The 17,032-nt window shown below is 31.3% G+C and overlaps 1 protein-coding gene across 1 annotated transcript; it reads right to left on the bottom strand.

The window, feature by feature from the left end:
• Nucleotides 1–4,615: 4,615 nt before the first annotated feature.
• Nucleotides 4,616–16,998, bottom strand: LOC139527700 (meiotic nuclear division protein 1 homolog). The gene is made up of 6 exons (XM_071323323.1): nt 16,873–16,998; nt 8,695–8,760; nt 7,447–7,620; nt 6,583–6,690; nt 5,995–6,154; nt 4,616–5,641 (listed from the first exon to the last, which is right to left on the bottom strand). The coding sequence occupies exons 1-6, from the start codon at nt 16,873–16,875 to the stop codon at nt 5,535–5,537; spliced, it is 618 nt and encodes a 205-aa protein (XP_071179424.1). The 5' UTR covers nt 16,876–16,998; the 3' UTR covers nt 4,616–5,534.
• Nucleotides 16,999–17,032: the final 34 nt, after the last annotated feature.

Here is a 17,032-nt window from a genome sequence, read left to right as displayed (position 1 = left end):
TATGTGTATTGTGTATTCATTGTTTTGCCAAGGTTTTTTTTCATTTATTGGGACGTCTTCTTTCTTTTTGTATGTTTTATTTTTAGTTTGTTTGGTAAATGCGAAGTTTTTGGTTAGTTTGACTACCACCTACATCTCATACACTGAAATTAATGACTGTGTATGACATTATAACCTTCATAAAGGGGAAAGGAGGTGGAGGGCAATACCTTTTTATGTTAACCTGTTTTTGGCGGTGTTTTTTCAAGGTGTTATTAACTGTTATCTGAGATCAATTCCAACTGTTTTCAAGCCACTTTGTTAACTGTTATCAGCATTTTTGCATTTTTTGTTAACTGGTTTTGCCAAAATTGAGGTGTTGTTAACATGTTAACGGACCCCCCCGACCCCCCCCCCCCCCAAATTGCCATCCTCCCCCCCTTTTCTTCATACAGCTTATACGAAGTTTCTTGGTTGTGTAAAGAACTTATTTTATAAACATAAATTTATTTCATAAAAAGACTTCATATGTTAGCAATTATTTATTTTTTTATATTATTTCAAATCACCACTTTATACATAAGAAAAGCAGTTTGTGTTGACGGTCACTGTTTAACTTGAAATTTTCAAACGAGTTAGATTGACTAGGTAGATTATTCACCTCTGAACCAGTTTGTGATTCAACAAAATTTGTACCATGTCCTAGTTCAAAAGGGAATCAAAAAATGTATATAGATAGAAGAAGATGTGGTACGATATTAATCAGTAGCTAGATGGGGAATTATCAGCAATGTTTGGAATGTGAAATAAATGTATCACAACCACTAATACATTTATATTTATGTGTTCCATCTTGGAAAGAGGCAACTCATATGCAACTAATAACCATACAAACACGAGGTCTCCTCTTTGAATGTTTATAGACGTTTTAAAATGACCAAGGATATATATTACAAAATTTTCTGTCGAATCCCACTAAATGTCTTCAATTGTAATTAATCATCGAATGTAACTTAAACCAGGCGGTAACCTGTTATGAAAAGAGTGTTACTCATAATAGTTATCAAAGGTACCAGGATTATAATTTAATACGTCAGACGTGCGTTTCGTCTACACATGACTCATAACCGACACAATGATATCATTCTATGTGCTCCTGAGTAAATTACAGTAAATTCCGATTTGAATAATTTATTTTCGTTTTGTTTAGCTATTTTACTTGCACAATCAAGAAAATTTCTAAGTAAGAAACAAAATATTTTGACAGGAATCCCAAAAATTTGTCAACAGAATATGTACATAATGGGTAACTTTTTGCGAATTAAAATATATAAAACTTTGAAAATCATTTTATGTTCACAAGTGTGCATACGATATCAGATATAATGCCGACCAAAATTTCAAACTCTAAAACATCCATAAGTTGTCAAAATATATGTACTTCTCACTTATAATTGTGGGAAGGAATTGAATAAATGCCCATTGCATGTACAGGCTAACAGTACAGGTTTTGATGTTCACAAAACAACTGTTTATGGATAGCAAAAAATAACAAGAGGCTCTCAAGAGCCTGAATCGCTCACCTGAATTTTTTTGGTTTAATCTCTCATCAATGATTATTTTGGCTTTTCAATTTATTTAAATGTTCTTTGAATCGTCCTATTTTCTTCAAAAGCAAAAAAAAATCATTTTCTCCTATGTTCTATTTTAGCCATAGGAGCTATGTTTCTTGACATACAAGGAAATGAAATATAAAATTTATACTAGATACTCTGAAACTCTGAAACTCATTTAGCCTAAGTTTGGCTGAAATTGATACAGCAGTTTCATAAGAGAAGATTTTTTAAAGTAAGTCAACATGGTGAACAAATTGTGAAAAAAGTCTTTAAAGGGCAATAACTCCTAAAGAGGTCAATTGACAATTTTGGTCAAATTGACTTATTTGTAGATCTTACTTTGCTGATCATATTTGCTGTTTACAGTTTATCTTTATCTATAATAATATTCAAGATAATGACCAAAAACTGCAAAATTTCCTTAAAATTACCAATTAAGTGGCAGCAACCCAACAATTGGATGTTTGATTCATCTGAAAATTTCAGGGCTGATAGATATTGACCTAATGAACATTTTTACTCCATGTCAGATTTGCTCTTAATGCTTTCGTTTTTGAGATATAAGCCAAAAACTGCATTTGACCCCTATGTTCTATTTTAAGTAACGGCGGCCATGTTTTTTGACGGATCAAAAATCAAAGCACACACTTTGTGCAGGATAATCTAAGGAACAACCATGCTAAGTTTTAACCAAATCCATTCAGTAGTTTCAGAGAAGAAGATTTTTTAAAGTTAGCAAATATGATGAACAAATTGTGAAAAATTGTCATTAAAGGACAATAACCCCTTAAGGGGTCAATTGACAATTTTGGTCAAATTAACTTATTTGTAGATCTTACTTTGCTGATCTTTTTTGCTGTTTACAGTTTATCTTTATCTATAATAATATTCAAGATAATGACCAAAAACTGCAAAATTTCCTTAAAATTACCAATTAAGTGGCAGCAACCCAACAATTGGATGTTTGATTCATCTGAAAATTTCAGGGCTGATAGATCTTGACCTAATGAACATTTTTACCCCATGTCAGATTTGCTCTAAATGCTTTCGTTTTTGAGATATAAGCCAAAAACTGCATTTGACCCCTATGTTCTATTTTAAGTAACGGCGGCCATGTTTTTTGACGGATCAAAAATCGAAGCGCAGATTTTGTGCAGGATATACTAAGGAACACTCATGTTAAGTTTCATTCAAATCCATTCATTAGTTTCAGAGGAGAAGATGTTTGAAAAATTGTTAACGACGACGACGACGACGTCGACGACGACGACGGACGCCAAGTGATGAGAAAAGCTCACATGGCCTTTTAGGCCAGGTGAGCTAAAAAAGTGAAAGGTTTCCTGCATCCTCAGTACGACATTAGTTAATACATTTGAAAAATAATGTTTAACTCTAAAAACCAAACATGCATTAAAAATGTTAAGAAAATTTGATCAAATTCAAACTGAATAAAAAATTGAAAAAAGATTCCATCAGGATCATTCCATACACCTGATGCTAATAGTATCTGAATTATGAACAAAACATTCAAAAAAGAATTTTCAACATTAGTCGTGGAAGGACATATTGACATAAATTTCATCCAATGTACCAAATATAGTTGACCTATTGTTATCTGAAATATAAGAATTCTGTAAGCAGATAACTGATCCATGATCGAAATTCGTGTTTCCAGTTACTAACAAGGAAAGACTTAAATTGTAAAAAAACGATTTATTTGGCATTCACTGCACAGTTTCACTAAATTTGAAAACCAGAACAAATGAAAGGTCGATACTTTGAAATATAAAGCATCATTATATAATGTATGAAATATCCATGTATCAACATTGTGACTTGGACGGAGAGTTGTCTCATTGACACTCATACAAATCTTATTTATAATTATATCTTCTGGCAAATATACCAATAGCTGCACCCACCATAGAAAAAGCAGCAACAGGTAAAAATTTAATCAAAAAAATTAAAAATCTGTATTATTCATTACTTTTTGTAAAATATAACAGCATCTTTCTTCAGATAAGTAAGCTGCTTGGTAGAGGAATATTTCCAAGATGATCCTCTACCAAATTTACTTCTTGTGGTTTTCGATTGGAGTGAATTTGTATAAATTGTTGTAAATTGTTTTTGGGTTCAACAATTGCAATTTTGATCTTTTCTCCAAAGACTTTTTCTTGTTTTAGTTGCAGAAGTTTCATTTTCTTTAACTTTAAATTTGTCTAGATGTGTCATTATGACATGAACTCCAAGTTACTTTTAAGGTCATTTTTGATGTGGACAATAGGGCATTGATAGTGGCTTGTGAAGTCCAGATAAACCTGTGTACTGCCTAATCTCTTATTGGAGCGGTATTAACAAGTTCTTAGCTATAAAAATTTTGAAAAAAATAATGTGTTGGATCCAATGTATATTGTCACAGTATTATATAAAACTGTAAACAAAAATTGTAAAATGGACAAATTACACAAAATTTGTTAGATGCAAGACCTTTCCAAATATTTTTTTTATTTTGAAATGTTTTTCTCATCATCTTATCAACAAAAAATATATTTTGGGCTGCCCTTGTGCTCTTTAACAAATGTGTTTTTGTGATATCATTGTTTATTTGGGCAAAAATCAGTTAAATCTCCATAATGACACCAAAAAATAAATCTGATTTTCTTCCATTTAACACTTTTCTGGAAGTTAAATTACTTTTGACATTGTCATAGGACGCATGCACTTCCCCATAATATGTGACAAAATAATGTATTCTCCATTTCATATGACAAAATATAAGTTCTATTCTATATGATAAAATAGGTGACTCATTGGCAATCATAACACATCTTATCATTTTCATATATATATATAAGCACAAAAACAGCAATGATGATGAAAATCCTGTTATAAAATCCCTATTGGGGAACTAGTGATGATAGTTTCATTTACAGGGAAACCCTATCTGTTCAATACATACTTGTTTATGAAAATTACTTTCTAAATCATGTTTTTTGCAAGCAACTTTCAAATGACACATATTCTTTTTCTAATTTACTTTAATAAATACAACATTAACACATTCAACAAACAATGATAAAAAGTCTTATACAAAAACTAAAACAAATTAAAATGGTACATGTTATATCAATATTGTCATTATTCAATCCTGTAGTCTATTAATGGCATCAAGCTTATTACCTGATTGTATTGGTTTAATGAGAAACTATCAAAACAGTCATAAATGATAGGTTGCTATTACAGCTAAAGTTTTAGACCATGTAGACTGGTCAATTCAAACTTAATTTTTCAAAGAGATGTTGCATGATTTATTATCCGAGTTTTCATTTTATTAACATGCTTCACATATGTATTTCTGCAAAATGCAAACAATCAGTGGGACTCACAGATAAATTTTGAAGGTAAAAAAAAAAGATTCAGGTTAAAAAATTTCAACATAATGAACCTGTCTATATACATCCCTCAGGTAATACAATTTTGAGTGAGGTAGGTAGGTGTTTAGCTTGCAAAGGTTTATTTCATGTTAATAGTCACGGCACATATAAAAGACACTTTCTACAGAAATAACTTTATACAGACTAAACTCTATTATTGATCATGATTTTATCCAGGTACATGTATTAGCAAAATTTATCTGTGCACATCTCAATCTAATTAAAATTAAATCCTTGGATTCCTCTTGTTCTGATATGTTGGCATCAAGGCTTTATGCACGACATGTCAGAACAAGAGGAATTCAAGGATTTAATCTTAATTAGATTGTGCACATCTCTAATTTCTCAACAAACTTAGCATCAATTGTTTTTTTTTTTTACTTTCACATAATATATTAGTATTCACAATCTTTTGGAATACCAAAGTGTTAGTTAAATACACTTTCTTCACTCAATATAGTCAAAATCTGCAGGAATACTAAATGGTTTGTTTATTACACTTTCTTCACTCAATATAGTCAAAATCTGCTGGAATACCAAACTGTTTATCTATCACACTTTCTTCAAAACTAAACTTGTTCTTGATCCATGATTTAACTGAAAAAATGTTGTCTGAAAAAATAAATTGTATAATTAAAATACAAACTATTGTACATGAGCAAACCCTACCCAAAGGTTGAAACAGTGGGTTGGTAGGTAGGCATTTTCTTTATTTTTTTGGACAAAGAGAAATTAAAGTGTCAAATGTTTTTTGATCTTCATGCCTATCTGATTTAAAAAAAAAATCACATCAGGTCAATAAAAGCTTTTTAGTAGGCTACTATTGTTTGGTAGGTAGGGTTAGGGCAAACAAATATAATCTTTTTTATGGCCTCAGCAGCAGCTTTTAACATTTCTGATAAATTTCTACAAAAATTTCGTACCCCAACTTCTTTTTTTTATCTTTTTTAACCCTTATTTCATACCTGTCCATCTGTTAGCAGCGTCTTTAGATATCTCTGCCTGTTTCTTTACCCCCTCTACAACCTCTGGGTCACATTCTTTGTATTTTTCTATTTCTGACATAAGATGAGATTTTTCTGTTCTTTTCTCTGTTAAGGCAGATAACAGTTCTGTTCTGGAATCCTAAATCAAAAGATGAAAGTTAATAATGTTACACAAATTACAAACAGTATTAGAACTTTTCAAAAAAATCAAGTTGCAATAAGGCAAAAATAGATATGTGCATTTCAGAGTATTCGTACAAACCCTGGTTTCTGACCCTTACAATTGTTTTTGGATACACTTACATCTTAAAAAAAAAGTTATTGTAACCACTTCTTACTAAATCATGTAAATAAAAATATAATTCAGAATTGATTTATAACATGTTAAACATAATCATATTGTTAATATACATAATTGTAAATAGTTTAAGTAGTATGCATTATACCATAAACAAACTCAGTATATACAAAATAAGACACTCAAATTAGCTTCATCATAAAAAGGTGGAACTTGAAAGATTAAAAAGAAACCCAACAATATAATTAAAAATAAAAAAGACCACTTACAGATTCCTCTTTTCCCATTTTAGCTTTTTCTATGGCATCTGACAGTGATTGCTTTTTTGAGTCTAATTCTTCAATTCTGTTTTCTAAATCCAGTAATTTTCTTTTTCGCTGTAAAAATTCAAAGAAAAAATATTGACATACATTTTACTACCATAAACAAATTAATGATTACTTTGAAAAAGTTAAATTCTGAGTGATAAAAAATTACAATAAAAGAAACTTTTTAATTGTATGTAAAAAAAACAACATGTTTTATACTGATTCCATAATGAAATTTATTTTGTTATATATATTACGATTTATCAGGTCATCTTGTTATATATATTTAGATTGTATCAGGTCATCTTGTAATATGGAAATAAAGATAGTTTGTTAATTTTTTCTAGGATCTGTGATTTATCATAATGATCATGTTTAGGGGGAAATCTGACATCAATACCTACAATTGGTTCAAAATTATTACATAATTTTAATGCCATTATGGATAAGTTGTTTATACATATATATATTCTCTGTAACTATGTATTTTGTAGTTAATGAGAAATAAAATTCATTCATTCATTCATTACATGTAGCAAACAAAACTGTGACATTGAAGGCTTGCTGTCACATTGAAATTAATCCCATATCTCCTTTTATTAATAAAAATATTACCCTTATTTCGAAAAATATCATTTAATGCTGTATACAATTACAAAAAATGTAATGCTAACAAAATTTAAAATGAAAGTTTTGAAACTTTACTTATCATGTAACCTTTTTAATGCAATATCTGTATTTAAAACATTACAAAAATTTGTGCATCAACACTCTAGTCTTGATCCTGACAAAGATTAATCAAACAATAATGAAGCCAATATTTACATTCTGACTAGCTTTACTAGGAAATGCCCAAAAGTAGACGGATGTTCCAATTTTATCGTTGTCGACCATACCATCATCTACCAGACTCGTCACAATCTCCTTGACAGACATTGATGTAATACCTTTCTCTTTCTGACATTGCTTCTCTAATTCTTTCAACAGAAACACGTCCTTCTGCAAATATTAAAAATTATCTACAATTATGTACAAAAATCAAATCAAATCAAATATTTTATTATAGTTTTCACCTCTCTTCATGTACAATAAAAATGTGAATACAATATCTACATCATGTTTTACTGGTATTTAAAAGTACAAAACAATCTTAGAAACATTTGATAGCCACTCTCGAAAAAGTTATGAGAGACTTTTACATACATATGACATACAAATGGATGTATCGATAAAAGTAAAAAAAAAAAAATCTACTTAAAACCATTAAGTTAAAACATTCTTCCTTGGGATTAAAATATCATGGCAGGTTTTGGCAGAATAAAAACTGAAATTTTCATTTGTTAATAAGAATATAAATGTAAATGTATTCAAAACAGGCCTCAACATTTAGTGTTTGTCTGCTGTGCACACTTGTCTGGTATGACAATATATCTAGAATATAGTCTGCAGTCCTTGAAATGAGCACAGGACCAACAGGACATATCCCGTAAAAATTAATTCTGTCACTACAATTTCTGTTAATTTTGTAATACATTACTAAGAAGAATTTGAAGAATCATCGATTTTGTCCTCTAAATGCAAAACCCAAATTTCTATGAATGAGCCGGCATGAAAATTTTTCTGATACTGTAAAATCAGAAATTATTGCTTGATTTATTATGGCAATTTAGTCATTTTAGATAAAAATGGGATTATTAATTTTGTCGTGATTTTGAGAAAAAATCCTGTTTAATTCATACAATCATATAAAAAGATTCCAACCCCAAGTTTAAAATGATTATTGCATTTTTCACACCCCAATAATTTCTGAAATAATATGTAGATGTCATGTGGACTCCATCATGTCTTTCATGTCCATTAATAGTCTACAAGACCAACTATATGTAAACATTGATCATCATGCAGTGGCAGAACCAGAACTTTTTGCAATGGGATAGGACCGCTGACTGACCTAAGGGGAGGGGGCTTGTCCAGTCATGCTCCAGTGATTCCCTATATAATCAACCAAAATTTTACAACAAAAAGGGGGGCCTAAATCTTTCCAAAATAATATTCCAAGTTATAATTAATTACCTTTTCAAAAAAGAACTCCATCATTCTTGTTCTCTTCTCTTCTACACTCAATCCTCTCTTCTTTGACTACAAAAAATGCATACGTTATTAGTGCTTAATAGTTAGCAGCACTGTTGAAAATCATAGGATCTGTTTAAACTGACTGTCAGACTAAAAATATATTTACAAATTTTGGTTTGAGTTTGTTTATTTGAAGCTCGAGAGAACAGCTGGTGTTAGCCGATCTCTAAAGCTGTCAACAGTGGTGGTTTCAATAACTGTTTATGGTAGTAAGTTCCATTGAATAATTGTTCGTGGGAAGTATTACCATTTGTATGTGTCCTTGGAAGTTTGGATGTGTCTGTATGTCTGAGTATGATTTTGTCTTGTTCTGCTGTCTGTTAGTTTAAGAATATGCGATGGAATGGCTACAAGACAATGTATTACTTTATAAAATAAAATAAGTTTGGTTTTTAAGTGTCTTTCAGCTATTGGTGGCCATTTCAACTGATTTAGCATGTTTGTGACACTGCCAGTGTAATTGTATTTGTTGTGTACATAAAGAGCAGCTTGTCTTTGTACCTTTTCTTAATGTATCTGTTGTTCTTTCATATGGGGGTCCCAGACACTAAAACTATATTCCAGTTTGGGTCTTACTAGTGCCTGGTATGCTCTGGATTTTGTTTCTGTGTTTGTAACATTAAAAAGTAAAATCACAAAAATACTGAACTCAGAGGAAAATCAATTTGAAAAGTCCATAATCACATGGCAAAATCAAAAAACAAAACGCATCAAAAACGAATGGACAAGAACTGTCATATTCCTGACTTGGAACAGGCATTTTCAAATGTAGAAAATGGTGGATTAAACCTGGTTCTATAGCGCTAACCCTCTCACTTTAATAACAGTCTCATCAAATTCCGCTACATTTACATGATGCGTTAAATAAACAGTCACAATTAATAAAATAGTCAAAATATGGGTACATCAGTCATCATCGTATAACAACTTAACAGGACACAAAAACATCTACTATCTACGAACACATGGATTGATTTGAGTGTCTGACGTCAGAAAAATTATATACGTCACATAAATTTGTCGTTCAATGTGCATACAAACAATTTTAAAATCTATATAGACAATGTACGTATACAGGGTTAAAAAATCAAAAGTATGTAAGAATAAATTACAGAAATAGACCGAGATTCAAACTAGTCCAAAAGTTATACATAGAATTTATGAGAATCCAAAACTTTTAAAAGAAACAATTTAACAGGACACAAAAACATCTACTGTCTAAGAACACATGGATTGATTTGAGTGTCTGACGTCAGAAAAATTATATACGTCACATAAATTTGTCTTTCAATGTGAATACAAACAATTTAAAAAAATTTCATAGGCAATGTACGCATACAGGGTTAAAAAATCAAAAGTATGTAAGAATAAATTACAGAAATAGACCGAGATTCAAACTAGTCCAAAAGTTATACATAGAATTTATGAGAATCCAAAAATTGTTTATTCCACTACGCCATTGATTGATTTTGACGTTTGTGGTTCAACATATATGGTAATTCATTATAGAAATATATCATAATGACATATGACATATTATAGACAAATATCATACTGACGGGATCTTTTAAAGTACAGAGTCACGTTATAAGCACAAAAGAAATACAAAGAGTCACATATACAAAACAAATCACAAAAAAATGAAAGCCAATACAAACACATTGACGAGATGTATAAGTACCGAGCCACGTCAAACGGATATCACATAAAACCATTCAACAGTACAAGTAATCTTAATAATAGAACAAAAACAAATAAAAGAACAATAAAACATGTTGTTAAGATGATACACAACATCAGTACGCAGATCACTTGGTTTTAAAAACCAAGTGATCTGTTTAGTGTTCCCATTTGATACTATACTGTCTATATGTTTGTTCCACTTTTATAGATTGGATTGCAAGGTAATGCTGATATTTTGAAGATGTTACTGATTGGAGGATGTGAATGTGGAGGATGTAATTATGCCGGTAGTTATTTTTCTTTTGTGAGATAGTAAGGTTGGTACATTTATAAGGGTGAAATGTCATTTATAAGCCAATCTGACTCGCATCAAGCTGCTGATTCTCGATCAAGTTGTAGTTTATGACAATCATCTTGTGTTTTTATTTCCTTGTAAATTATGCTGTCATCTGCAAAGAGTCTAAGCTTGCTGGGTTGTAGGTATTCCGGTCAGTTAGTCATTTTTATAGATAAGAAACTAGGCCCGTAGGCAGGAATTTCCATGGGGGGGTTCGTTGGACTCATGAACTCGACTTTAACAGTCACAATTTGAACAAAACGTTGACTTTAACAGTGCTTATTTGATTTCAAGGGGGGGTTCGGACGAACCCCGTCCGAACCCCCCTGGCTACGGGTATGGAAACAGTATTGGGTTCCTTGTCATGCTTGTGGTACACCAGATGTTATGGGAGGAAATGCCATTGATGACAACTGTTTGTGTTCTGTCTTGTAAAAATGCCTGAATCCAATTTAGTGTGTTATTTTGAATACCATAGAATTTGAGCTTGTAAAGGAGGCGACAATGTGAGACTTTGTCAAACACTTTAGAGAAGTCCATTATGATCAAGTCAATTTGTGTGTTACTATCAGGGGTACTACTTGTACAAGTTATTTTTATTTACTTGAAGAAGTAAAAAAAATATAGACATATAAGTTAATTATAATGTTTAAATAAAATTGCCTTTAATTTTCTCACAAAAATTCTCAAGTTTTGAGATGTAAAATCATGGCTTTAATAATTTTTCCCAGGTTAGCTCATATCCTTTTTATTAGAGTTCAATGTTTCATCTCATTAATTCAACAAAGAAACTGATAGTGCTCACAGAGATCTTAAGTATTTGCACAAGGCCTTCAAAAATTGATCCTTGGGGGCTTGTAAATGAGCTGAGTGTTCTGAAGATAATAGACAAATGGGATTTTAATTGTTCATGAAATTACACCCTCTTGCTGCCGGAGGGACACATATGTCCAAACCGGCAGTGCCGGAGGGACACATATATGTCCATGGATAAATTTATTCCAGCTTCTTATCAATGCTGTATCTCTTTCAATTAAAATACAGAAGAATAAACAGGGTCATGTTTTTCTCCAATTGGTCCCAAATGTAGTGGTCATTTTGTTGTGACGTCATATATCGAATGACGTGGTTGTTTAGCATGTTACGTCACAGACGTTGAGCTGTCGTATTTTCCGGCATATGAAATGCAACCTTGAAAAACGGTCGGCAGCAAGAGGGTTAAATGATTAGTAAAGACAACTGCAAAGGGCAGATAATTTGAAATTCTATTTGAGCAAAGAAATCCTAAGAATTCAATAAAAAAAGATAGGATAACTTTTTTGCTTCTACAGTAAAAAAATCTGAATGTCTAAGGGACATAACTCACCAAATATTTTTTTTAACCTATATACAAATAAATAAAATTCACTTGGTTAAGTATCCTTCAAATTTACTTGTATAAGTATATTAATATTGCTTCTTCAAGTAATTTAAAATAATTTGTACAAGTAGTACCCCTGACTGACTATTATTTGATTGTGCTAGTTCTTGAATGAAGTCTATTAATAGTGTTTCACACGACCTAGATTTTTTGAAGCCATGCTGAAGATCGTATAATATATTGTGTTTTTCAAGATGAGACATGATTCTACTTGTAATGATATGCTCCATGAGCTTGCAACAATATGCAGGTTAAAGATATTGGCCTGTAGTTTACGGGTTTGTATTTTCCCCCTTTTTTGAAGGCTGGGGCTACATTAACATTAGCATGTTTCCAGTCCTTAGGTGTTTCTCCAGTTTCAAGCGACTTTTTATATATCAATGTAAGGATTGGTGAGATTTGTTCCTTTAGTTCTTAAAGGACTTGATATTGTCAGGGCCGCAAGCTTTATGTGTAAAATCTACAGAAAAAAATGTACAACACAAAATGATAACATACATGACATACAAACTAGATTACCTTGGGTAACAGACAAACTGCGTAAGCTTATCAACAAGAAAATCAAAGCTTATCAAAAGAGGAAGAAATATCCCGAAAAATATAAAAAAGTTGAAACAAACAATGCAAAAAGAATTGCGTACAGAATATTGGAAATATATGGAAAAAATGATCTGTGATATACCAATATTAAAACGAACCTGGTCAATATGAAACATCAAAATCAAAACCAAAAAATCGGTTCAGCTACATCAAAAGCACATGATCTGATAACACTGGTGTTGCACCTTTGAACAAGAATGTGTCCAAAGTACACGGATGCCCCACTCGCACTATCATTTTCCATGTTCAATGGACCGTGAAATAGGATAAAAAATATAATTAGGCTTTAAAATTAAAAAGATATTATCATAGGGAACATGTGTATTAAGTTTCAAGTTGATTGGACTTCAACTTCATCAAAAACTACCTTGACCAAAAACTTTAACCTGAAACATGCACTTTCATTTTCTATGTTCAGTGGACCGTGAAATTGGGGTCAAAAGTTTAATTTGGCTTTAAAATTAGAAAGATCATGTCATAAGGAACATGTGTACTAAGTTTCAAGTTGATTGGACTTCAACTTCATCAAAAACTACCTTGACCAAAAACTTTAACCTGAAGCGGGACAGACGGACGAACAGACGGACTGACGGACGAACGGACGGACGGACGGACGGACGGACGGACGAACGGACGCACAGACCAGAAAACATAATGCCCCGCTACTATCGTAGGTGGGGCATAAAAAAGATGGCAAACTAGTCACAGACACTGAGGAAAAAGCGAACATTTTAAATCAACAGTTCCAATCAGTATTTACAAATGAAACGGATGATAACATCCAAGACAAAGGTAGAAGTCCCCACTCGAAAATGTCCAACATAACAATCACTGAAGCAGGTATTACAAAATTACTGTCAAACCTCTACCAGTCTACAGTTACAGATGGTACAAGCTAAAGAGGAATTTGAACCCTCAATCTTGGAATCTAAAGGCAGTGCTCTAAACAATAGACCCACAGAAGATATTACCTTACTCAACCATTTGATCTACCTTTATATTTCCAGGTATTCAACACCAAGCAACTTAATCCTTTAGATTTGGATTCTCAATTGTTCCACATCCAGGATTGATTACCAGACCAAATATTCATGATTTTTTGATAATCTAGGACTGTATTTTTGATTATTTGATTATTTTGTTAAAAAAATAATCAATGATTATGTGATTACTTGGACACCCCCAATAAGAGCCTCCTTAACGGGGGTACATTCATAAAGAATAACGTAAAGATTCTTGCCAAATGACAGTAATTGTAATTTTTGGTGCATGACAATAAAATCATGAAAATGTACTTTCTTATAGCATGTTTAGACCATAGATGTAATACCCATAGATGAAGCTCAACCCTGACTTCAAAGGTTATATGTGGGTTGTAATGGCTTTCACACTTATCTGATAATGACATGAACCAGTTGGTCATTGAGATGCAGATTGACAATCAGGACAATAGAAAACTGACAATTAAAATCTACTTAGCCATTAAACATGCTAAAAATCAAAAAGAAACAAAATCAAAATATATATTTTATATTGACTTGATTTTAAAAAATAATATTTGTTTAGATAAAACAATATTACAAAATATTCTCGTAAAGAAACAATTAAATGTGAATATTTTTCATTTTTAGGTAGAACTTCCGTTTTCATTATATTTATATTTTTAGATTTTATATAAAAACTTTATCTTTAAAATGTATGCTTACTTTTATAAGCAAGTTTATTGAACATATAATTGTTAGAAAACATTGAACAAGTTAAAAATATGTATGCTCCAAAAAGTATTTTCTATGCCTTGTATGTTTTGTTATTTAATGCATGCACTAAATTCTTAGTTTAAACATATTTATTTATAGTGGATTGTGAAACAAGTTTTGCAACTTATATTAATCCCTTTCCACTTTGCGGGTGCGAGTGCTGCCTTGTAGCGGCATTAGCCTGCTCTTTTTCGAAATCTACAAGGGTGTCTTTAACGTGCAAGAGATATGGCTCTCTCTTAACACGGGTCAGCCATTTATCGTCCCCTTCCGACGGACTATCATCGTTTCCTCGAGACCATACTCGCAAATGGTGTCAAGGGAGAGCCGAAAATTCAGTTCCTGAAATTTTCATCCCAATTGGGAATCGAACCAGGAACCTTTGTGTTAGTAGTCCGATGCACTAACCACTACACCACGGCTCTCTCTAAATTCTTAAAACTCTTTACTTATAAATACATATTCATAAACATCATGAATGAAATTATTATAATATTTTTGATTATCCAAAAAATATAAAATACATCTATGATTTAGCAACTAACTTATTCTGTAAAATTATAAAAATGGTTTGAAAAAGACCATTTCTCTTCTAAAACTGTAGAAAAACTGATTAAAAAAAGAAAACAATGTACATTTTTGTACTTTTTCTTATTTTTTTTCCCAAATTTGACGCAGTTCGGCACTTTAATGAAGCATATCAAAGAAAAGGTGTATTTTAGAAGTTCAACAACGTGCTATTCCCATTTTCCGGAACTTACAGGAACATAGTTTTTATAAAATATAAAGATACAAGCCAAAAAATACATTTTTGAATTAAGTTCAATATATTCCTTGTAAAATGCGCAATTTTTGATCGATTTCATCCATTTTTTGACCATTTTATTTGTCTGTCCAGTGCGCTAAAAATAGACATAATTTAACAACAGAAGGGACATAACTCGAGAAGAAATTTAAGAAAATCTATTATGCTGTACTGGTCAAGGAGATCAACAAATAAAAGATGTGGCTAGAGTTACTTGATAGAGTACAACACACATTTATAATGAACTTGGAATGTCTTATATCATCAATAACTTTAATTATGTTAAAGGTAATTTAAATTCTATTAAACAAAGAATTAATGACCAATGTTTGCAAGTTCAAAATGCAAATATATTTGAATCCAAAAAGTTAGACTTTTTCAAAAGTGTCTACATAATGGGCAGAAGACCACCCTATGTTGATATATTAAAAAACAGAAGTGACAGAGCTGCAATATGTAAGATCCGTATAAGCGCTCATACACTGATGATTGAAAGAGGGAGACATCTAAATATTCCCAGAAATGAGAGATACTGCTCTGTATGTAATTCTGGTCAAATTGAAAATGAAAAACATTTTCTTTTACATTGTGAAAAATACTCAACTAAGAGGGACATATTTTACCATAAAGTTTCAAATATAATCGTTGATCCTACAAAATTTCAAAAACATGAAAATAATATAATCTTTTTATTAAATAATAATTCATACACAATCCTAAAATTAACTTCCTCTTTCATCTCAGACAGTTTGAACCTGCGTAAAGCAGAACAAACTCTATAAAATTGCTAATAATCATTGTTCATAATATTACATATTAATATTGTCATTATTTTCAATACTTAATATGTTTGACCAACTATGTAATTGATATATTTTTTTTTTAATCATTTACTGTTGATGATATTGATATCGTTCGATGATATTGTTCTAAATATGCCTATTGCTATTCTATGCATTATTACTATTTGTATACCAGTTGTATGGGCCATTGCCAATTATTGTAATTGTGTTTGTGCCAATAAAATATTTGTATTTGTATTTGTATAACATCAAAGACAGTCAATTTGGTCATGGTTCTTTTTATCTAACAATAGAGAACAGTGGGGAACTTTTGGCGAGCTTTATCTATGGGTATTACATATATGTTTAGACAAATCACTTTAATTTTTTTCCAAAACTAACAGTAATGATGATAATTATTTGAAACCTCTGATGAATAACAATAGGAATATTTTGACAAATCACGGTAAAATTTTAACCAATTTTACACAAACACTAACAGTATCCGAAAATCACCCTTTGACAGTAAAGGGCAGTGCTTCTGCTTCTTATTCTTTCATAATGGTAACAATCAACAAAAAACCCTCCCCCTTCCTACCCTCTTCCAAACTCCGAATCTCAAAAGGGTTCCCAAGCACATGTGCTCTTATTGGTAAAATATGGAATATTTGAGTGGTTATAAAACATGAATGCCTGTATGACAACCATATGTTCATATATATAATATACACTACCATTTTGTCAAGCAGAAATGATTAGTTAAATTTGGCGCCTTTTCATGATACTACTTAAAACCAACAGACAGAACTGAGGACGACAACTGCAAGGTAAATGTTTTTAAACTTTCTAAATATATCTTATTCAAATCATGAATGTATCACTACAGTACTATTA

Source organism: Mytilus edulis, chromosome 6 (genome assembly GCF_963676685.1).
Source record: "Mytilus edulis chromosome 6, xbMytEdul2.2, whole genome shotgun sequence".
NCBI lineage: Eukaryota > Metazoa > Mollusca > Bivalvia > Mytilida > Mytilidae > Mytilus > Mytilus edulis.
The sequence above is the reverse complement of the archived record's forward strand: the minus strand, read 5'-3'. Positions and strand labels throughout refer to the sequence as shown.

What these genes read in the sequence shown, in the direction of transcription:
- LOC139527700 (XM_071323323.1), bottom strand. An exon ending in TGGAGTTCTTTTTTGAAAAG is followed by an intron (nt 7,621 to 8,694) that starts GTAATTAATTAT and finishes TAATATTTGCAG; the next exon opens with AAGGACGTGTTTCTGTTGAA. An exon ending in CTAGTAAAGCTAGTCAGAAT is followed by an intron (nt 6,691 to 7,446) that starts GTAAATATTGGC and finishes GAATTTTTACAG; the next exon opens with CGAAAAAGAAAATTACTGGA.